This window comes from Dasypus novemcinctus, chromosome 7 (assembly GCF_030445035.2).
Source record: "Dasypus novemcinctus isolate mDasNov1 chromosome 7, mDasNov1.1.hap2, whole genome shotgun sequence".
NCBI classification, from domain to species: Eukaryota; Metazoa; Chordata; class Mammalia; order Cingulata; family Dasypodidae; genus Dasypus; species Dasypus novemcinctus.
Window position 1 is genome coordinate 6,254,744 of NC_080679.1, and position 21,396 is coordinate 6,276,139.

The 21,396-nt window shown below is 62.0% G+C and overlaps 1 protein-coding gene across 2 annotated transcripts in view; it reads right to left on the minus strand.

Moving 5' to 3' along the window:
* MLPH (melanophilin) overlaps nucleotides 1–21,396 on the minus strand; it is a 56,870-nt gene that overhangs the window by 7,448 nt on the left and 28,026 nt on the right. Inside the window, exons 6-13 of one of the 2 annotated variants that reach the window (XM_058299840.1) lie at nucleotides 21,307–21,363; nucleotides 20,166–20,325; nucleotides 17,919–18,061; nucleotides 5,605–5,760; nucleotides 4,073–4,228; nucleotides 2,543–2,635; nucleotides 1,689–1,766; nucleotides 45–102 (exon numbers count right to left, since the gene is read on the minus strand). In XM_058299840.1, the coding sequence (XP_058155823.1) occupies nucleotides 45–102; nucleotides 1,689–1,766; nucleotides 2,543–2,635; nucleotides 4,073–4,228; nucleotides 5,605–5,760; nucleotides 17,919–18,061; nucleotides 20,166–20,325; nucleotides 21,307–21,363 (901 nt within the window). Of the gene's footprint in view, nucleotides 1–44; nucleotides 1,767–2,542; nucleotides 2,636–4,072; nucleotides 4,229–5,604; nucleotides 5,761–17,918; nucleotides 18,062–20,165; nucleotides 20,326–21,306; nucleotides 21,364–21,396 lie in introns of both variants that reach the window. The other variant, XR_009186424.2, reaches the window with a different exon arrangement.

Here is a 21,396-nt window from a genome sequence, read left to right on the forward strand (position 1 = left end):
CCCCCCTGCCAGCTCCCAGCCCCGTGGGCGTTGGGGGGGCTTACCTTGACTTTTCGGAGAATGACTGTACTTTCTCCTTAGAAGCCCAGGCACAGCCGTTTCCTAGAAAAAGAAAACACCTTGGTACTCCACTAAAGTGGTGTGATTTTTAGGAACATGGGAGGCTAATTTTGAACCCTTCGCCTATCTTCTAGATCCAATTAATCAGGTCAACAGTCTTCCGGTCCCTGGAAATACCTGCGCTTTTGACAATACGAAAACGCCGAATTCACTGGCTGAGCCCCGAATGCCTGAATACGGAAGAGGTGCGAAGCTTCTGGAGAGCCGCCAGCTTTGGGGGGTGTGGCGGCAGGAACACACGCTTCTTCCCCGCCGACCTGGGTTCGAGTCCCAGATCTCCCACTTAACCACCGTGTGAAATGGGCGATCGACGTGCCCTGCCTGAACCTCGGTCTCCTCTTCTGGAAAAGGGGCCAGTAACCGTCTTTCTAGGGCCACTGGGAGATGGGCTGCACCTCCCACAAGTCCCGGCCCCCATGCGGTGGGACCCCAGGCCTTTCCTTCCCTAACATACCCCAGGCTGGAAATGGATTTTCCTGCCCGTTTCCTCTCTACAATGCGATAAGAAGGCCATTCTCTGTTGGCCTTTCCAGGGGTGTGGAGAGAGTAAAACACCCGATTTCCCTAGACATTCCACCCTGGGTGCCTGCCTGGCCCGTTCTTGGGCTGCAGCTGGGGGCACGCTGCGGAAGCCTTCTTGGCCTCATCAGGAGGGGCCGTGACCCAGCAAAGGGCCGGGGGCTGGGTTGAGCACCCCCTCTGCACTCAGGGTCTGATTTCAATCGAGTACGTCAACTCCCCAAGACTCTGTCTGCTCCTCAGTGAAAACAGGGCTGCTGGGAGTGCCTGCTCATTGGACTACATCAAAATCAAGTGGAAGGATGGGAAAAAGTACCCTTTCAACCTGTACAGAGCTACTCAGTGCTGCTCTTTTAAGTGGAAGTGCTAGCAGTCCGTGATGGCTCCCAGGGGCCACTGGGGAGCACGTGGGACCTGGGACAGATGTCTGGTTCTTGGGGGAACCAGAAGTAGACCCCAATAATACTTCTAACCACCAGCACCTAAACCCAGGGATCTGACTCCCTTCAGGTCAGCTCCTCCCCCTGTGCTGCCATCTACTAATGGTGCTGTCCTCTTCCCTCCGTGCAGGCTGCGAGTGTCCGCCCATCTCGGCCATCATCCCTCTGCTGTATTTATGCACAGGAGGCTCCTGAGCCTGCTGGTTGGAGGACCGTCCCTGGCTGCTGGAGTCTTCTCCAAGGAGGGCCAGAAGGAATGTGTGTGGCTGCAGGGTGGGCTTAACGAGGGGTGACAACTGGGGCCGTGCTGGTGTGATGTGGTGTCTCCTGAGGAGTCCCTTCTGTGGGATTTTGCTTGGAGTCAGATCCTTGCTCGCTTCTTTCCCTTCCTGCCCACGTTTCCACTCCCCTACCCGCTTTTCCTGGGAGTTCCCCCATAGACACGTCCACGCACACCGTTGTCAGAGCATTTGCCTCTGAGGAACCCACAGTAGGAAAGCTCCAAAGCCTGACACTGCAGGCGCCCACGCCTTGCCACGCTTCTGGAAAAGCCGTGCCTTCTCTCTCGTCCTCCTGCAGCCTCTGGAGCCCGGGTGGGATGACACTTACCTCGACCTCATTTGAAGGGTCTGGGTTTGAATCCTCGGGAATCTGGCCAAATGTCCTCACAGCTCGGGGAAGGAATATCTGGAGGACAGGGAGGAAGGCTTTACAAATGACCGCCCCGTTTAACCCCAGCCAGGGCGCGGGGTTTAGCCCCAGCTGGACGGCACGGCCGGGCTCTTTAAATCCTGAGCGTGAATGCCGGGAAGGCGCAGCAGCCGCCACGCAGGTGCTCTGGGATTCAGCCAGATGAAGAGGCAGGAGGGAGGCTGCTCACTTAAATTCTAGATTCAGATAAACGAGGAATCACTTTTTAGCACTGAAGTATGTCCACGTTTTGCACGGGCTATACTCACACTAGAAAATGATCGGCTGCTTATCTGAAATTCAGATTTAACCGGGCACCCGCCTCTTGCCTGGTGACCCATCCCGGTCTCCCTGACAGCACCTTCCATCCTTCCACCCCATTTCCTCATGTGCGGTTTTCTCTGGAATCAGCAGGGAAGGACGTTGCTCTGCTGGAGGGCAGGGCCCAAGACAACCTTCTCCGTCCATCTGTCCTAGAAATCCTCATCTTAAAGGGGCATTTTATTGGGCCTCCTGACATGTGGCTTGCTTCTTTAGGACTTTAAACGGTGTGTGTGTTCCAAATTCTCCTCGTAGGGGTGGAAGGTCCCCCCCTAAAGAGCCACCTTCAGTTAGAAGCAGGGAGAACCGAGCCAGAGGGAATGCCGGTGCTGGCGTGGTTGACCAGTCGGCTGTGAGGAGATGAAAGCGGGCAGCTCTGGGAGGAGGGGGGATTGTGGTCTCGGACCCTCAGTGACCGCCCTGAGCACCTGGGGTGGGGGTCCCTCACTCACCGGCAGGTTTGACCTCCTCCGGGGTTTTCCCGAGGGTCTCACCGTGAGCCCTGCGGCCCTCAAGGCCGCGATCCTGGACTCGATGTCCGAAACCTGGGAGAAGAGCAGCCAGAGAGTCAGACAGATGGACGGATGACACTCAGCTCCCCCACCTCAGGCTCGGGGACCAGAAAGGGCGCCTGCACCCGACCGACTCGTGGAGCCAGTTCTACTTAGGCTGGCCCTTCGGTTTGGCGTCCCAGGCGGAGGCACCCCCCGCGATCTCGTTTCATTCCTCTCTCGTGGTCGTTGGGGCAGAGCTGGGGGTTCCTTGCCGGCCACCCCCAGGGGACAGGAGGGGGGCTCTCAACATGTTCTGGGGGGCGTAAGGAGGGCTGGCCCCCAGGAGGGGAAGGAGAAGGGGCAGCGACTGGCCCTAAGGAAAGGGCTGACCTTCACGGGGCAAAGGCGGTTGGGGCCGGCAGGGCCCCGCTTTCCCGGCCCCGTCTCCGAGCGCAGCGCCCCCGAGCCCCACCCAGCACCGCGCGCTCCCCCCAAAGCAGCTGGTGGAAGCTTCTGAACACAGAAACCGGGCCGCGGGGCCCCAGTCAGATGGCTCTGAGGATGCTGCTGCGTAGCCGCCAGGCCCTCTGCACCCTGCCCCCCTCTTGGCCGCCCACACCCCAGCCCCGCTCCAGGCTGACCCCAAATGCTGAGCTCGGTCCCACCCCAAGCCTCCGCGCCTCTTCCCCCTGGCTTGTCCTAGAACCGGCCACCCGACCGCCTTATCTAAAGAGCTGCTCCCGGGGGTCCTGTGGGCCACCCGCGGCCGTCGTGGTCCCCGACACCAGGCAAATGGTCCCACGCACGGCTCGCTCGCTGCCTACGTCCTCCCGCCGCGGACCCGAGATGGCCTCGTCCAAGACGGCGGCGCCTGCGTCTCCCGTGCCCTGCGCGGTGCCTGCCACACGCGCGCGCTTCGCAGTTTGCCTGAGTGCCAGAAGGAAGGAAGGGCTGCGGAGGCCTGGCCCGGCCCTCTCTCCCCCCGGGGATGGCGGAGCAGGCCCCTGCTGGCAGGAGAAGCCCGGGGAGGCGCCCTGGGCTCAGGCGACACCCGTGGGGGTGGGCCCTCTCTCCTCTGTCGCTCTCTGGGGCGGGGGGCAGGGAAGCAGCGCCCAAGTCCCATTGGCTGGCCCTGGGGGGCCCGAACGCGCTGGCTCTGCCCTTTGGCCTTGGCACCTTACCCACGCGTGCCAGCCGGCTCTGGGAGCCACAGCCCCGGCGCACAAGAGGACGCGGGTCAGGGACGGGCCCTGGGGTGGGCTGAATCCCGGGAGTGCGCCGAGCGACAGCACCCTTCCTGGCTGCGAACCTGCCTGCCCCTCACCGCATCCCCAGAACAAAGGGCAGGCCCAGGCTCCCCCAGAAGCCCCCGAACTCGTCTTCTGCCCTCCCAGCGGCGCCCACCGAGCGACGGGCCGGCTCTGTTGGGGCGAGTTGTTTGTGGCCAGTGTCTGCGCGGCCGCGCGCTGCCCGGGCCCCCGGCGCTACCTTGCTCTCGGCCTGCTGGACCTCGGAGGCGTTCTCGGCCGCCCTGTCCTCCAGCTCCTCCAGCTCCCTGTCCGGGGCCCTGCGGGGCTGGGCCGGGTCCTCGGGGCCCCGCAGCTCCTTTCCCCGCTGGGGGGCTGGGCCGGCAGCTGCGCGCACCTAGGAGAGAGGATGGGCTTGCTGAGGGCGCCTCCCGTGGCCGTGCTTCTCTCGCGGGGCCAGGGGCTGGTCACCGCGTGGGGCTCGCGTCCGGGTCGCCTGGGCCAACGGCGGCACCTCGGGTTGGCTGCCTGCCCAGGGGAGGGCTCAGGACAAGCCGCAGGGCGGCTGGGATTGCTGGCCCCTCCCTGGGCGCCAGCGCCCCCCACCATCTGCGGGAGAACAGCGCGGGGGGCCGAGGTGGTGGGTGAGCGGTCCCCAGGTCAGGGGCGTCCTCGGGTGCGTGGTGGGGGGAGCGTGCTTCCCTCCTGTCGAGGGGGCCAGATGGCCGAGGAGGGGCCAGGGCTGCTCAGGCCAGAGGCACTCGCACCCCTTTTCCTGCCAGAGGCACCCTTCCTAGGGCCAAGCCCATTTCCTCGGGTGCCCTACGCTGAAATGGGCAGCGCAGCTGATGCTAAGAGCAGAAAGGGAAGCAGACTTGGCCCAGTGGTTAGGGCGTCCGCCTACCACATGGGAGGTCCATGGTTCAAACCCCAGGCCTCCTTGACCCGTGTGGAGCTGGCCCACGTGCAGTGGTGATGCGCACAAGGAGTGCCCTGCCACGCAGGGGTATCCCCTGCATAGGGGAGCCCCACGTGCAAGGAGTGCGCCCCGTAAGGAGAGCCGCCCAGCGCGAAAGAAAGTACTGCCTGCCCAGGAATGGTGCTGCACACACGGAGAGCTGACACAGCAAGATGACGCAACAAAAAGAAACACAGATTCCTGTGCCGCAGACAACAACAGAAGCAGACAAAGAAGACACAGCAAATAGACACAGAGAATAGACAACTGGGGTGGGGGAGAAGGGGAGAGAAATAAATAAATAAATCTTTAAAAAAATTAAAAAAAAAAGAAAGGAGGCAAGGGCTTCCCATCGCTGCGCACGCACCCAAGGCTTGAGGGACCACAGCCCTGGGGTCAGAGCTGTCCCCTCTTTACCAGATGATGGCATCGAAGCTCAGAGAGGCCGGGAGACGCCCACGTCACACCGCAGGGGGTGGCCTGGAGTGGGTCTGAGCCCAGCCCCCTCCTCCAGCCAGGCCGCGCTGCCCGTCGCCGCTCCCGGGGCTGGCCGAGGGAGGCTGCCGGACGCGGCGTTTGTTTCCCAACATGGAGAGTGTGTTCCCGCACGTCTGGTTCCCAGCCTTTCCCGGGGCCTGGCCTGGTGCACGGCCATGACGGGCGGGTGCTGCGTCCTCCCCTGCGGTCTCACCCCTCCCCCACGCCAGGGCCCCAGGACACCGCCCCCCGTGGCTCCCGGGTGGCCAACTGTCCACTCTTGGCACTCGGCCCCCATCGAGCCAGCGCCGCCTCCCAGCAGCCCCCGGGGACCTCACCTCCGGGGCTTCCCTGGGGAGGGCCCCGCTGTCGTCAGAGTCCGCCCCTGCGCGCCGGCCCTCCTCCTCGGACGAGGTCCCCTGGTCGCTGACGTGGCTGGTCAGCGCCGCCAGCTTCCTCTTCAGGGCCTCCTCCTCCACGTCGGCCTCTGAGAGCTGAAACGACCGCCAGGGCGTCGGCACTCACCCGGGCCTCCCGGAACACCAGGGGCAGGCGCACGGGGTCTCCACGCCCCCGGCACCAGCGACCCCACGCGCCCCCGCTGGGGTCCACCCAGACCTTCAGAGCCAGGGTCGCCAGGAGTGAGGGGGCTCCTGGGGGCAGACGCCACTCGTGGCTACCAAGGACCCTCCATGTCTGAACACGACACTGAGCTTTCCTTGGTGGCAGTGGGATAGCCCTTGTCTGCTTGGACGCTGAGTTTTCACAGTGGGGGACCATCCTTTTGGCCCCCCAACTCAGGCCCTAAGCCTTTTCCTTTGCCTCCAGAGCTAAGGTGCTAAACCAAGGCTGTAGCCCTGGACTCTTTATTTTATTTTTAAAGACTTTTATTTTTATTTATTTCTCTCCCCTTCCCCCCTGTTGTCTGCTCTCTGTGTCCATTCGCTGTGTGTTCTGTGTCCGCTTACATTCTCAGTGGCACGGGAATCTGTGTTTCTTTTTGTTGCGTCATCTTGTGTCAGCTCTCCGTGTGTGCGGCGCCACTCCTGGGCAGGCTGCACCTTTTTTGCACTGGGCGGCTCTCCTTGTGGGATGCGCTCCTTGCGCATGGGGCTCCCCTACGCGGGGACACCCCTGCGTGACACAGCACTCCTTGCGCATATCAGCACTGCACGTGGGCCAGCTCCACATGGGCCAGGAGGCCCGGGGTTTGAACCCTGCACCTCCCACGTGGCAGGCAGATGCTCTATCAGTTGAGCCACATCCGCTTCCCAGGCCCAGACTCTTTAAGTCTGGGTGGCTACAGGGGTGTTGATGTGTCCTTCCTCTGTGTTCTCTCTTTGTCAGGCTGAGAGCCGCCACGGCCACGTGGTCTCGCTCCCCGTACAAACGTCGGTGTTTCCTCGGGATCCAGGCGTGCCCTGAACTGGCATGTGGACGGCAGCTGTCCCGGCCACCATCTCTCCTGGACCCACATGTGCCAGGAGCTTGGTGGCACTGGACATGCCTTCTCTCCTGCCGGCTGGTGTCAGCCCCGGGGCTGGGGCTGTTATTCCAGGCACTGGCCCGGCTGTCGAGAGCCCACGTGGATGGCGTGTCTGTGCCATTAGGAAACCCGTGGACAAAGCTGTGGCCACAGCACAGCGATGACTTTTCTAACCCAGTGGGAAACGCCCTTCCTAGAACCCCTTCTTGAAGCTAAGGGTGGGAGTGTCGCCCCAGCTGAACTGCTTCCTCTTCCCCGATGAGAGCCACAGAATATTTGGCCAGTAAGAAAGCACAGAATTCAGGGCTCGCCCCCCCAAGTGTCTCAGTCCACGGTGTGGCAGTTTTTCTGCTTCTTGAAACCAGTATTCAGTGACTTTTGTCATAGTTTTTGTCAAAAGTATTATACTGGGAAGCGGCTGTGGCTCAACCGATTGGGCTCCTGTCTACCATATGGGAGGCCCTGGGTTCAAGTCCCAGGGCCTTCTTGTGGAGGCAGGCTCGCCTGCACACCGGAGAGCCACCAGCCCACAAATGGCATGGACAGTTGACTCAGCAAGGTGATGCAACAAGAAGGGAGACAAGCAAAACACGGAAGAGTGTGCAGCGACCGGACACAGAGAGCAGACAGCAAGCAAGTTGCAGGGGGGGGGGATAAATAAAAATAAATAAATACAGACACAGAAGAATGCACAGTGAATGGAAACAGAGAGAAGACAGCAAGCTGCGGAGGGGGATAAAAAAAGTATTATACTTTTTTTTAGATTTATTTTATTTATTTATCCCCCCTTGCAGCTTGCTTGCTGTCTGTTCTCTGTGTCCATTTGCCAGGGCCAGCCTGCCTTCACAAGGAGGTTAGGACGTGAACCCAGGGCCTCCCAAATGGTAGATGGGAGCCCAGTCGGTTGAGCCACAGCCGCTTCCCAAAAGTATGGCACTTTTAATTGGAGTTGGAGCATGGACAGGGATTGGACAGAAGGGGGTTTACAAGGCGCACAGTGTTATCATTTAATCCAGGTGGCTATTATCCTGATTTTACTGACCACAGCACAGAGCTGTTACTTAATTGGCCCAACATCACTTAGTAGGAAATAGGGCAGGACTCGGACGGCAGGGGGCTCCAGTGGCCAGTGCTGCATCAAGCAGCTGTTTGCTGACCACCGCCCCTGTGTCCTGTTGCCACCAATTGTGTGAAAACGGCCCCGCGGACACGCAAGTGTGAAAGAGTCTAATTCAGCTGCCCGGCCTCGCCCTGCACAGGCCGATCCTGTCTGCCGGTGAGCAGGCGCGTGGCGTGAAGGGACTTACTCAGTAAGCTCAGAGAAGGGACCAGAGGTATGTGATAGCAACACAAAAATGGCAAAAGATCCCAAAGACCTTTGACAGCCCAAATAATGCCACGGTGGGTGTCGAGATTTAAGACGCCCCCATTCCACGTCTCCAACTGGCCCGTGCCCTCGTTCCTCCACTCCGTGGGCTCTGCATCAAGACGCCACGGAGAAGGAAGTGTCAGAGAAGGCTTGCTGCAAGCACACGTAGGCAGGGAGGGCCGCGCTTTGTGCAATTTGTCTAGTTGCCGTGATGGTGCTCGCCAACTTTCCAGGCTCTTCTGCCACCTACCCTTCCTGGGGTGGCTTTCCCATACCGAGCAGCTCGCAGAGCTACCTCTGGACAGTTGTCCTCCTCCGCCTTCTCGCCGGGCCAGGGCTTCCCGGCTCCTGCTGTCCCAGCTGTCTGCTGTTGGACACAGCCTTGTGGTGCACATCCTGGGCCTTTGGCTCTTATTTCTTTGAACTACTTTCTCTGAATGTGTCTGGGCGCCTGGGCTTAGCGTGGGCCCCAGGGGCCAGATGTCTTATGGCTCAGTTGCCTGCCAGGATTCCGTCACCTGCTTCTGGTGTCCCCGAGGCCTCTGTGCGCTGGCTTGGGGCCCTCACTGCAGAAATGAACAACCGCTATTTAACAGCACCTGTAAACACTCAGAGGGAAGGCCGTGCGGGTTGAGCAGTGACCCCCAAAAGACGTGTCCTATCCTAGCCCGGTGCCTGTGAGTGTGACCTCATTGGCCCTAGGGCCTTTGGGGTATAATCAAGTAGGGGGTCCTGGGATGAGAACATTCTGGATTGGCGGGGCTTAAATCGAACAACTGGTGGCCTTGTAAGAGAAGGGAGAGTGGGATTTGGCGACACAGAAGACAGAGTGATGAGTCCATGAGCCAAGGAACACTGGGGGTGGCCGAGGCCAGCCAGGGGTCCCCTTGGGGCCCTCAGGAGGAACCAGCCCCGCTGCCACCATCTGGGCTCCAGGCCAGTGAGTGAATACATGTCTTTTGTCTAAGCCACCAAACTTGGGTTAGTTGGTTGTGGCCGCCCCAGGAAACAAAGCTGGGCTCAGAAGAGCAAGACGCAATGGCTGTCTCCTGGCAGCCATGCTGGCACCAGCATGGCTGTAAATGCTTTAGACGTGGGGATGTCCCAGCTTTCCCAGTAACCCTCTGAGGCAAACATGAGGGTTACTATCTCCCCTCCCACCTCTCAGGTGAGGAAACTGAGGCCCAGAAGGTGGACAACGTGTGGGAGATTATAGAGCTAGTAACGACCTGGCAGCATTTGAATCCAGGCAGTTGCCTTCCACGTCCCTGCTCTACAGTTGACCTCCCAGTGAAATAAAAAGACAACACATCACCAGATGAGGGGAAAGGGGTATGAATTAACCTAGCAATCGGCGATCACAGTGCCTATGCATTCCTGAGTTAGACGATGCTGTTGTAAAAATAGACTGACAGGAAAAAAGATTGAGGTGAAAATTTCTGAATCTCCAAGATAATGTCTGGGGAGTTACACGTCCAGGTCCCACCGTCAAGTACCAGACTAAACGGGGACACTGGCCCGGGAGGGACTAACGGAGCCGAGAAGGGGCAGGACGACCCGCCGTGTGGCCAGCCTGCCGCCGGGCGTTTGACAGCACCGAGCGCCCACGCTTGTCTCTGACCCCCCGGCCACAGTGCTCTGGCCTCCGGCCCCTCTCGCCCACCCGAGGACGCTGCTCTCTTCTCGGTTTCGTCGTTCCCGTCAGCAGGAGACCCTGCTGGGCTCTCTCCCAGCTTGGAAAGCCTGGAGCCGCCTCCTGAGCCCGCTGCCTCCTCCAGGTGCTTTCCAGCAGAACTCCACCAAGGAGCCGCGCACACCTGCTGAACCCAACTCCTCTCTTCCCTTGACTTTTTAAAGTGAAAATTCATTAAAAACAGAGAGCCGTTAAAGGAACGGGAAAACAGTGTCGTTATCCGGGTACCCATTCCACAGGCTGCTGGTGGCCGCCTGTCTGTGTGCGTGAGTGTACGTTTTGATGACTGACAATAAACTGCAGGTACGGCTCTGCACTTTGGTGCTTCCACCGGCATGTCCTAAAAACAAGGAGCAAGAATTTTCTAATAGCAGACTAGCCAAAAGTGCTTTATACTGCATTTTATTTTTCTCAAACCAGCACCCCAAAAAGGTTCTCAGATTGACTTTGTACTCGATATTTTTAGCCTCTTTTGATCTAGAACGGTCCCTTCGCTCTTTAAGCGGCAGCGACTTTTTGAAGAGACCTGGTCTCTGTCTTTGAGAGTGTCCCACATTCTGGATTATTCTGGTTGCTTCTTGGTGCCCTTTTACCAGTTCCCTTTTTCTGTAGATCCCTGCCACCTACTCTCCTTTAGATTCTACTCAAACAGGCTTTATGCTCCCTGCTCCCTCACAACGTCAAGGCCGACGATGACCGCCACGTGCTACATCTACAGGGCGATTTTCTGCTCTTCTCCACTTGGCTGGTGACAGCAGTTGCTCCTCGTGGTAACACCTCCGTGAGCACGTCGCTTCCCTGTCTCCCTGCAACCCCTCTCCCTTCCACCTGTGAGAGGCTCAGGACTCACTCAGGCCGGGGACCTCAGCCTGGCTTTAGATGCCAGCCCAGGACCCACTGCCCGGTTTCTGTCTGCAGCCTGGACCTGCCCTGGGGGCGAGCCTCCTCCCAGCAGCACCTTCTCCGCATCCCCCCGTCTCCCTGTGCCAACGGCCACCTCAAACGCAGCTCGTCCCAAGCCTGACCTTCCCCTCCGCCTGCCCACCCAGGGACTGCTGACAGTCCCCCGGCTGCCGACGGTCCATCCTTTGACGCTCGTTCAGACCAATGTCCATTCCCATCAGCCCTGCCTTCCAAAGGTTCCCAGAGGGAAGCGGACGCGGCTCAATGGATAGCGTCTGCCTACCATACGGAGGGGCCAGGGCTTGATCCCCAGGGCCTCCTGGCCTGTGTGGTGAGCTGGCCCACGCACAGGGCTGTTGCATGCAAGGAGTGCCGTGCCATGCAGGAGTGTCCCCTGTGTAGGGGTACGCCACACACAGGGAGTGTGCCCCATAGGGAGAGCTGCCCTGCATGAAAAAAGTGCAGCCTGCCCAGGAGTGGCGCTGCACACACGGAGAGCTGACGCAGCAAGATGATGCAACAAAAAAGAGATGCAGTTTCCCAGTGCTGCCGGAGAATGCAAGTGGATGCAGAAGAACACACAGCGAATGGACACAGAGAGCAGACAACGAGGGGGGGTGGAGGGGGAGAAATAAATAAAACAAATCTTTGAAAAAAAAAAGGTGCCCAGAATCTGCCTCTCACCACATCCGAGCTCTCCCTGGTCCCACCCACCACCTTCTCCTGCCTGGACCACCGGCTCCTAACGGGCCTCCAGGCCCCACCCTCCCGCCCCCTACAGCCTGCTCTGGGTATAACAGCCAAAGTGCTCCTCGGGGCCCTGAGCCGCAGGAGGGCATCCTCCGCCCAAGCCCCCTGCCCCAGGCGCGGGACAGCGTGAACTGCCCTTACGGCCGACCTTGGCCTCCACTCCGGTGCCTTCTAGCTGCTGCTCTACCTTGGGTCGTGGCAACAGGCCCCTCCCTCTGCCTGGGGTGCTCTGTGCCGAGAGCCGCCCGCAGCCCCTGCACCTCTTCCAATCTTTGGGCGAATGTCTCCCCTCACGAGGAGCAAAGAGCACCCTATTCAAGGCTGCACCCAGCCTCACTCCCTCCCCAGCTCTGCACCCCTCCTGCTCTCTCCATCTCCCACCCATGCATGCCTCCTCCGCCGTGCAGTGCCCACTTCCCCGGCTGGGACGCCCGGGCCCCGGGGACGTGCGCTGGCTGCTCTCGGCCGTGTCCCCCGCGTCGGGAGGCGGCGCCCAGCCCTGGAAGCTCGGGAAGGGTCCGCCGACCCTTCTGAGGCTACAGACTCGATTACGGAGTCATGGAAGAGAGGAGCATGTCGTTCACTCCCCCGTTCGCTCTGCAGTGCCAGGGCTTTCCTCCGGCCCCACAAAGCAGACATGGAGAGCGCGAGGTGAGGGTCTCCCGGGAGGGCTCGATGCCCCCAGCCGCCCCTGCCGTCCGGGGCACTGAGTCACCGGGGCCAGGCGTCTTCTCAGGAAGCGACCGCCCCCGAGCCCGTCACCCAGCTCTCGTCGCCAGCAGAGGATATTGCGCTGTCATTTAATTTTCTATCCGAAGGAAACCTATTACGAACGGACCGACAGGCCCTGCGGCGTGAGCACCAAGGGGCTAACTAGATTGGGATCGACGTGGCGGCGACACGTTGTCCCCAGGTCACTCTTCCGCAAGGCTCAACTTTCCCGATGAAGCTCAAAAATCGACGTCTCCCTGGAGGCCGTAGCAGGCGAAGAGAGCTGCCGCGGCTTTGGGCTGTAAATCCTATCAGGTCCGATAGGAGCAAAACTTAAGTCCAGAGCCAGATGGCCAGGCTGCGGCGTCCCCACGGCGACCCGAGGCGGGGCTGCCGGCCGCGCGGGGCCAGCGGGGCTGCGGGAGGGGTGGACCCCGTGGAGGCGGCTCTGTCCCCACCCTGCAAGGCAGCACGTTCACACCCGCCCGAACACCCCCCCAGTGCTCGCCTACCACACGCGCACGCGTGTCCATACGCGCGTGTGTGGACACACACCGTACACGCCACGTGGGCTCCCAGGTTTTAGCACCGAAAGCCCCCTCCGGGCGGGAGGTGGGGACCCCCTTGTTCTGGGCGCTCTGTGGGAGCCAGTCCTGCACGGCCCAGAGCCTGGCTGTGCCAGGACCCCTCGGGGCCCAGAGCCCGCGCAGGCCGGGGGTGGTCGCCGGAGCCGCGCCCACCGACACGGTGACGCCGAGGCCCCGGGGGGTGGCTCCCGCTGAGGCGGTGGTCGTGATTAGCTGGGCGGGAGCTGGGATTTGAGTGGGGGGGTCGGGGTGAGGGGGCACCGGCAGGGCCCCTCCTTCCACACAGAGGGAGCCCTGTCCCCCGGCTGTCCTGGGAGTCAGGATCAAGGCCACGCTGCCCGCCGGGAGAGGGGGGGTGGGTCTCGGGGTGCTCTGAGGGCTGCCAGCAGCAGGGGGACGGGCAGAGGAGGGGAAGCGGCAGTCTTGGGGTGCCTGCGGGGGCGGCAGAGCCGGGGGGACATGGGTCAGCCCCCAGCAGGGGCCAGGCCGCTGGGACCCACGTCCTGGGTGCGGGGTCTGGGCCCTCGCGGGGGCCACCCTGACACAGACTCCCTCCCCGAGGGGGCCTGCTGAACACCTCCTGTGGGGGGTCCCTCTCCCTGCTTCCAGGGGCGCCCCTGGCGGGCGGGGGCTCGGCGGCCCTCTGGGGGAGCACTGCCTCCTGCACCCCCCAGGCTGTCTCAGATGCAGCGGGCACGGCGCAGCCCCTGCCTCCGGCCTCGGCATTGTCTGGTTTGCCCTGGAAGCTGCCCTGGGTGCAGACTGCGGCTCACAAACGCGGAGGAGACCACGTCCTGCCCGGACCCCGGGGCAGCGGAGGCTGTGGGTTGGCGCGGGAGGGTCCCCCTGCCTTCCCGGCCCGGCCCAGAAGGGGGGTCGGCCCTGCCCTGGCTCTGAGGTCCCCCCACCCCGTGCTTTGCTCAGTCCACGGCGGCCTGGAGGGGGCGCTGTGGGAACCTGCCCGCTCCTGAGCGTGGGCGCGCGGCCACCCTGCTGTGACCCCAGGAACCTGCGCCTCCACGCCAGCGCCTCGGTCTTCTTCCCATGGACAGGGAGGCCCGGCCCGGTCCCCAGGTGGGCCGCAGGCGCTGGACAGCCGACACCCGCTGACTCGGCGCAAAGGTCTGCAGCGAGGAGAAGGGGAGGGGCGGGAGGAGCACATCCCCCACTCCCCACCCCTGCACCCCCCACACCACCTCGGAAGCACCAAATTACCCGGAAGTGCAAGGAAAGCATGGAATGACCTGGCGAGTTTCGCTAGGACACTCATCCGTGGCCCCAGGCCAAAGCTGGGATGTGCCAGGACAGGGGTGAGTGGGGAGGAGTGAACAAAAATAAAGCCGGGGTGGTGACAGGTCCCGCAAGACAAGAAGCTCTGATGGCGTCACTAGTGCTGGGCAGCTGCTGTCACTGCCGACCCCGACCGGCACAGGGAGGCGGGAATTAATTACACTGCGTTGATCAAACTGAGAAGCATCAGCTAGAAGAGCCCGAGGTCCCTAGTGGACCAGGCGGTGCGCCCGGTGATAACCGACAGGGACCGAAAGCAGAACGTCCTCACCCCTGGAATTGCCAGACTCTTGAGTCACCAAAATCTATTAGTTCCCAGACCAGACCAGAGAAAATCAATTCCTCCGTTTTCTTCCCGCAGGTCATTCTCTCTGGACGCTAATGACCTCATTTACGCGCATCTTGTTTTAAAAAAGAAATGCCATCTGGGAGCTTGGGCGCTCAGCAGCGAGCGAGGGACTGGGTGCTCACGGGACCCGGGGCGTCGTGTGGGCAGACCGGAGGGAGAAGGGCGTCAGCGGAGAAACGCCCAGTCAGGGGCCCTCAGCCGGCCCCGCGTGGCCATGGCGCGCTGAACCACTCGCGGGCCTCGGCGGCGTCCTCCGGCAGAGGCGCCCACCCGCGCCCCTGGAAGAGAGGGCTCCCAGGAGGCCTGCGTCCCCGGGGGACAACGGGCATCACGCGCGTGGCTACCACCTCGGACTCAGGGCAGGACGCGCCCCCACCTGTGCCGGACGCAGCCTGTCCCCGTGAAGCGTCACGTCCAGAGAGAAAAAGAAAGTCAAACACCCCAAAGTGACAAACCGGCAGGGTCTCAACTCCGGCCCCTGCGGCAGAAGGGGGGCTCCCTGGGGGGCGCGTGGGCCGGGCAGGTGGGCGGGAGCCGGGCGAGGCGGCGGCCGTGGGGGGCGAGGGAGGCCGCATTCCGAGCCCAGCCCGGGCCACGTCGGGGCGTGCTCGGCTAGGAGGCGGGGACCGCCAGGACCCCCGAGGGCCAGCAGGCAGTGTCCTCGCCCAGGCCTGAGGGTCCCCTCCCAGGACCGCCGGGGAGGCCTGCGTCCAGAGGCCCGAGCAGCCCTGACGAAGCTGCTCCGACGCGCCTCCCTTTCGCCAAGAGCGGCCGCGCGACGGGGCGGCGCGGGCGTCCCCGGGACACGGGCCTCCGCCCTGACGAACCGCGCACTTGGTGGGGTCCGAAGGACGGGGCCGTCGTGCCGCGTACACACGAGCGTGGAGCCAGGTCTGAACTGCCCACGCTCTCAACATGCGGACAACAGACGCGACGGCGTGGGCGCAGACACGGGCAACGGGGCAAAACGGGCAGCCTCAGGCGGGGAGGCGGGGACGGGGACTCCCGAGTCAGCGTCTGAAGCCGGAGCCCGGGCCGGCTCTGGGGGTGAGGGGTACTCCTCCCAAGGGGCGCCCTGTCCTTCTCTCCCCTCCATCGCCCTCTCTCGGCACGACCTTCACTTCCGAGAAGCCCTCCCGGCTGGCCCACCTGGGGGCGCAGCAGCCGAGCAGGAGGGCTCTTCTCCAGCCCCTCGGGGGAGCAGACCCAGGGCCTGCCCTGCCCGGGCCCTGTGGCGGCCCCTTGGCAAACACCTCTGTAAGAGTCTGCACTGGGGGAAGCGGACGTGGCTCAACTGATGGAGCACCCGCCTACCATACAGACGGTCCAGGGTTCAAACCCAGGGCCTCCTGGCCCGTGTGGAGCTGGCCCATGCACAGTGCTGCCACATGCAAGGAGTGCCATGCCACGTGGGGGTGTCCCCCGTGTAGGGGAGCCCCATGCACAAGGAGTATGCTCCGCAGGAGAGCTGTCCCATGTGAAAAAAAGCGCGGCCCACCCAGGAGTGGCGCTGCACATATGGAGAGCTGACACAGCAAGATGACGCAACAAAAAGAAACAGGTTACCGGTGCCACTGAGAATGCAAGCGGACACAGAAGAACACACAGCGAATGGACACAGAGAGCAGACAACGGTGGGGGCGGGGGGAAGGGGGAGAGAAATAAATAAATTAAATCTTCAAAAAAATAGGTCCGCGCTGGGTGCTCTCGGAGGGAGGGGCATGCGGCGCTGCTCGGCTGTTGTTTATGCGGCTCCATTCCCTTTCTGTTGAGATGCTTGGAAGACTTTGAGGTACAACCTCTGAAGAAGTGGCGGGTAGTCAGTGGGAACAAGAGACCCGACGCAGACGTGTGGAACGGCGAGAGGATGACGCCGGGAGCCCGCGCGGATCCAGCACCCGGGCCCTGCCTGCCGATGCACCCTTCTGGGAGCAGCACCCTCGAAGGCCCTGCTAGTGCGGCGCGGTCAGGCCGAGTCGGGGCGGGCCTCGAGCCCCATGACCGGCATCCCTCTAGGCAGAGAGGCTTGCGCAGCCAGGAGGGGCAGACGGGAGGGGGACGGCCACGCGATGGGGCAGAGCCTGAGGGGCTCCCCATCAAGTTGCCGCCTTGGGCGAGGCTGGCCCCACCAGCCCCTGGACGGTGGGCTTCCGGCCCCCACGGGAGAAGGTAGGCCCCTGCCTCCGCCAGCTGCTCTGCGGTACCTGCGACAGCGGCCCCGGTGCAGGCAGAGGCATACATGGAATTAAGAGCGGGGACTCCCAGGACCGGATGCCACGCGGGATGCTTCCCTGACGGTCTAACATTGCTGAATTACAAGACCATCCATTCCACTGCCTTCTGAGTGGAGGACCGGGAGCTCCAGGCCAGCCACGGTGCTGGGGATGTTCTCCCTTCCGGGGCCAAGCCAGGTGCTCCCTGTTCCACATCTATCAGGGGCTTTCTCACTGTGCCGTGGACAGGCGTTCTCTGGTCAATGCCATGGGCAACCCCGGGTGACGACGCAGGACGGGCTTCTTTACTGCAGACCTTCTCAGAGCCTTCGTGCGCAGGCGAAGCCTCAGGGCCGTGGGCTCCTCAGGCGAAGCAGCCCTTCGGGAGGGCAGGGGCTGAAGGCCTTTCCAGCCTGGGGTCGCGGGATGCTGTGTCCAGGTGCTGGGAGAACAGAGGAGAAGTCAGCCAGCTGTGCCGAGGGCACCCGCTCTGGAGGGATGCGGAGTTCACACTGCCGTATTGGTCCACTCAGAGCGTAGGCCCAGCTCTGGGGCTTCCAGGGCGCTGAGGGCTGACGCCCCCAGGGCGGTGCTAGTCCAGGCACTGCCACGACGTTGCCCGAGGCGGAGGAAGAGCCGTGGGTTTGTAGCCAGGTGGCTGCAGGCAGGCAGAGCAGTTCCAGGGTGGTCCAGGATGGCCCCGGGGCCCTGCAGAGCAGCACTGCGCCGCCAGGGGGCGCCCGTGGCCCGCTCTGGGCTCCTCCACCCAACCCGTGATCCTTATCAGAGATTTGAGTGATTTTAGTGAGTCTGTGTCACGGCCCTGAGGTTCTCCTATAAAACCACACTGCCTTTCCCTAGTAAGTGCTGGTTCAAATTCAAAACACGTGCAAACGGCATCACAGTTTAAATGCAGCAGGAGCCCGTGGGATTTAACCCCGAAGATTGTCATGAATTAGTTCATAAATCAATGTTCACAATGAGAGCGATTTTTCACTGACTGAACTGGCTTTAAGTATTCTAAATTAATTGACTTTTCTTCAATCTATGTAAAGCCTGCAGAGGGCATAAAATAACTGATACGTTATTTCCATCTACTGTAAAAGACCTGATATGGACAGAGAATAAAGGTTAGCAAATTTTGCAGTTTGACACCTTCTCCTATCTCCATCAGGGAGGCATAGGCAATTTTATAGTTTTAAAATAGGGATCGCTTTCATTTTTGAAAACGACGTGGCATTCAGGTAAAAGGTTTCTGCCCACAGCAAGGCTGCGGTTTCATTCTTTTGAGCCCCCGTTACCTGGCCCTCCGACGGAGCCCGGCCCCTCCGCCTGGCGTGGTGGGAGGCCCCCCTGCGCCCCCGCACGCTGTCGTCATCCGAGGTGTCCACGTCGGCCAGGTACTGGGCGGGCAGCTGCTCGTCCCTGATGAGGCGCAGCCCGCCTGGGGAGGAAGAGCAGGCTGGAATTAGTTGGGGTTAGCGGACGTTAACTAACGCACGTGTGTTTTCCAATGAAGGAAAATGGGAGACCTCAGAACCTGAAGATCTGTTTGTCCTTTTGGGGTCGTGAGAATGAAAGCCTCAAGCCGGGCAGGGGACCCGGGGAGGTCAGTTCCTTGGGTGCTCGGCTGGTGGGCTGCAGACTTTGCGGGCGCAGGCTGCCCATGGTTATTCCTGGGCCGCAGTGGGCAGGGGGTGAAGCTCCCTTCACCTGTCCTCACCAAGATTACCTACGCCCCCCCCCCTTCAGCCGGCCTGGAGAGCCCCCCACACCCAGGGCCGACATGCACATGCAATCTGGCTCCCCCAAAAGCAAGCACACGGAGGCGCCAGATCAGGCCTGAGAATTATGCCAGCACCTGTGCAAGCCTGGGACAGACCCTGGACTCCAGATGAGGCCACAGCCCCGGCCGACACCTTGATGCCAGCCAAGCCGTGCCCAGACCCTGGGCCCGTTGAAAGGATGACATAATAAGCGGTGGTGTTTGAAGGCGCGAAGCTTGTGATTTGTTACGTGGCACCAGATAGCTGATACGCCCTTACAACAGTGGGTTGGATCCTTGCAGTGGTGGGATGATTAGAAGCTATTAACCCCTTTTAAAAGCAAGGAAACGGAGGCACTGAGAGGTTAAGCTATTTGATCGAGCAGCATACCACACTTCATCAAATCTCAGACCCCGTCCACTGCCTGCTACATCGTTAGAAAGAGCTAACACTACCCATCCAACCTAGCACGCTGCTTTCTTAACACATTGACGGAAGGCACTCCCAATTTGAGTCAATAGGTGGAAAAACGTGTCTTTGAATCAATGAAATAGGTAATCAACCTGCAGAGCGGCGCTTCCAGCTCGGAACAGCCTGACATCAAGACTCCCGTCTCCCCGTTCCACCTTGCCCTCCCTCAGGAGCCCCAGGGTGCTGTCCCTTGTCCATGGAGACTCATTTCCTCATTCTAGGGGGAGAGTGAAGGCCTGGGGTCCAGTCAGCAGTGGGGCATGAGGCTTTGGCCCATCAAGACTGAAAAGGGGAGGGACCAGCAGGCGATTTCCCGGCCGAAGGCGTCCTAAGGCCTCCGCGCGTGCTGGCTGCGCCACGGCTGCGTGGAAGCGCAGGGACGGGAAAGCCCGGCTTCCTCCGTGGCCTCATTTGCCCTCACACGATGGGGTGCCTGGCCCCTGAACCCCATCTCTGCATTCCCCCAGGACACGGGAGAAAGACAGCCATCGAGGGGGGCACCTGCAGGTCCATCTGTCCGACAACAAAACCGAACCGAGCAAATGCAGGTTCACGAGGTGGATGTGACGCTAGGTGAGGCCCACCTGCAAGCACACTGGACCAGGGGCAGGTGGCACCTGCATCATGGCCGCTCAGGTGTGTCTGGCTCGGCTGGTGGCTGCCTGCTTGGGGGTCAGCGTGCTCGTGCTGCTGGCTGGGGGACCTGTCCATTTCAGGGAAAGCCCGATGGCTCTACTCACACCAGGTCAACGTCCCCCCTCCACGGAGGTGGGCTGGGCAGCCCTCAGAACTCAGGTAGGTGTACCTGAGTGTTACAGGTGGCAGCGCCCCATCCGGGCAGGGAGGGCGTCGACGATGGAGTCCAAGGAAAGGGCAGTTTTCACTCGGCCTGGGTGTTGGCATACACGGGTGGAGCGGGCTTCCTAACAGCCCCTTCCCCCACACAGAGAGGCTCTGGGGCACCCTAGCTGTTATGGGTTGGATTGTGCCCCCCAAAAGATGTGCTAGAGTCCTCGCCTCCGGGATCTGTGGACATGACCTCGTTTGGAAGGAGGGTCGTTACGGGTGGAGTTAGGCAAGCTCACACGAGGTCACGCTGGGGTAGGCTGGCCCTTGACCCCAGAGCACTGGGGGCCCCACAGGGAGGGAGGGTGGTGTGAGACACCGTGGCCTGAGCTGGCGGCCACAGGGCCACAGGCTGAGGCCGAGGCACGGACGCCATGAGGTCAGGCGCATCTGGTGACCTAAGCTCCCCATTTGTGAAGCTTTGCTGTGGCGGCCCCGGGGGCAGATGGGGCTGAGGACACCCACCGGGACTGCTGGCCCCCCCCGGGGCCGTCCCGCCGGCGTGTCCAGGCAGGCAGAGCTCGGCGAAGGCGTCCGGTGCGGCAGGCGAGGGGCTGTCCCTCTGCTCTCCCAGGTGGAGCCCGCAGGCCCTGGCATCCTCTCTGAGCGGCTCATCTGGGGGGACCTGAGTACATGGACCCCATCAGCCTCAGAGGTCCCTGGGGGTGGGCCCCCAGTCCCCGCTGGGGGGTCTCCAGTTAGAGACTCATGACCTCACCACCACCACCCAGCCCCTGGCCACGCGCCCGCTGAATCCCCTCGAGCTGCAAATGCCCGGTGCACCCTCTCCTGTCCCATGCCACTGTCTCTGTGGCGTGTTGGGGTGTCTGAGGCCACGTGCCAGGCGTCATCTGATGTGGCCTCGCCGGAGAGGCCTGGGACCCTCCCGGAGTAAAGAGTTCCCAGGATGTGGCCGTGAAGTTTTTTTTGGGGTACATTCTGACTGTATACTTTAAACAGTCCAGAAGGCCAGAGCGGGGGGGGGGTGGGGGGGACAGGCTTTCCAGGCAGTCGGGGTGGGGCCATCCCGACCCCTCCTCCACCTGAGAGCGTTCGTGGCCCCAGGGGGTCCCTCGAGAAGCCGCCTGCCTGCAGCTAGTTCTTAAAAGATGCCATCTAGCAGGAACGAGCCTCCCCTTTCCAGGCGAGGGGACGGGTTCTTACAGCGGATCCCCTGGCCACGGCCACCCATAGGGCTGCCAAGTGGGTGACCACTCCCCGGCCCCTGGGCAGCCCTGCCCTCCACTCCCAAGACAGTCCTGCTCCCCTAACTGTGCGGCCGCCCTCAGTGGCCTGGGGTGGCTGCTCTGCCCTGACCCCCCCCCCCCCCACGCGGCACTGGGGATTCTGCCTTATTCCTGGGCCCAGCACTGAACCCATGCCCCGGGCCCTCGTTCCCCCAGCATCTCTGGGCTGCTGGCTCAGTTATTCCAGAGGGGCCAGTCCTGGAATGAGGGAAGTTTCTAGATCCCGCGCCCCCTCCCTGCCCGTGGAGCCCTGGGGACCTGTTGGGACCACGTGGCCATCGGATGCCGCTCCCCCAGAATGCCACCCCCACCTGGGCCCGAAGCCCACTGGCCCAGGCTCTCGGGGGCAGCCCACTGACCTGCAGGCTGTCTGCGGCCTCCGAGTCCAGGTCGTGGATGGAGAGGAGGCGCTTTTTCTTCACAGGTGCCAGACACAGGAAGATGAGCGG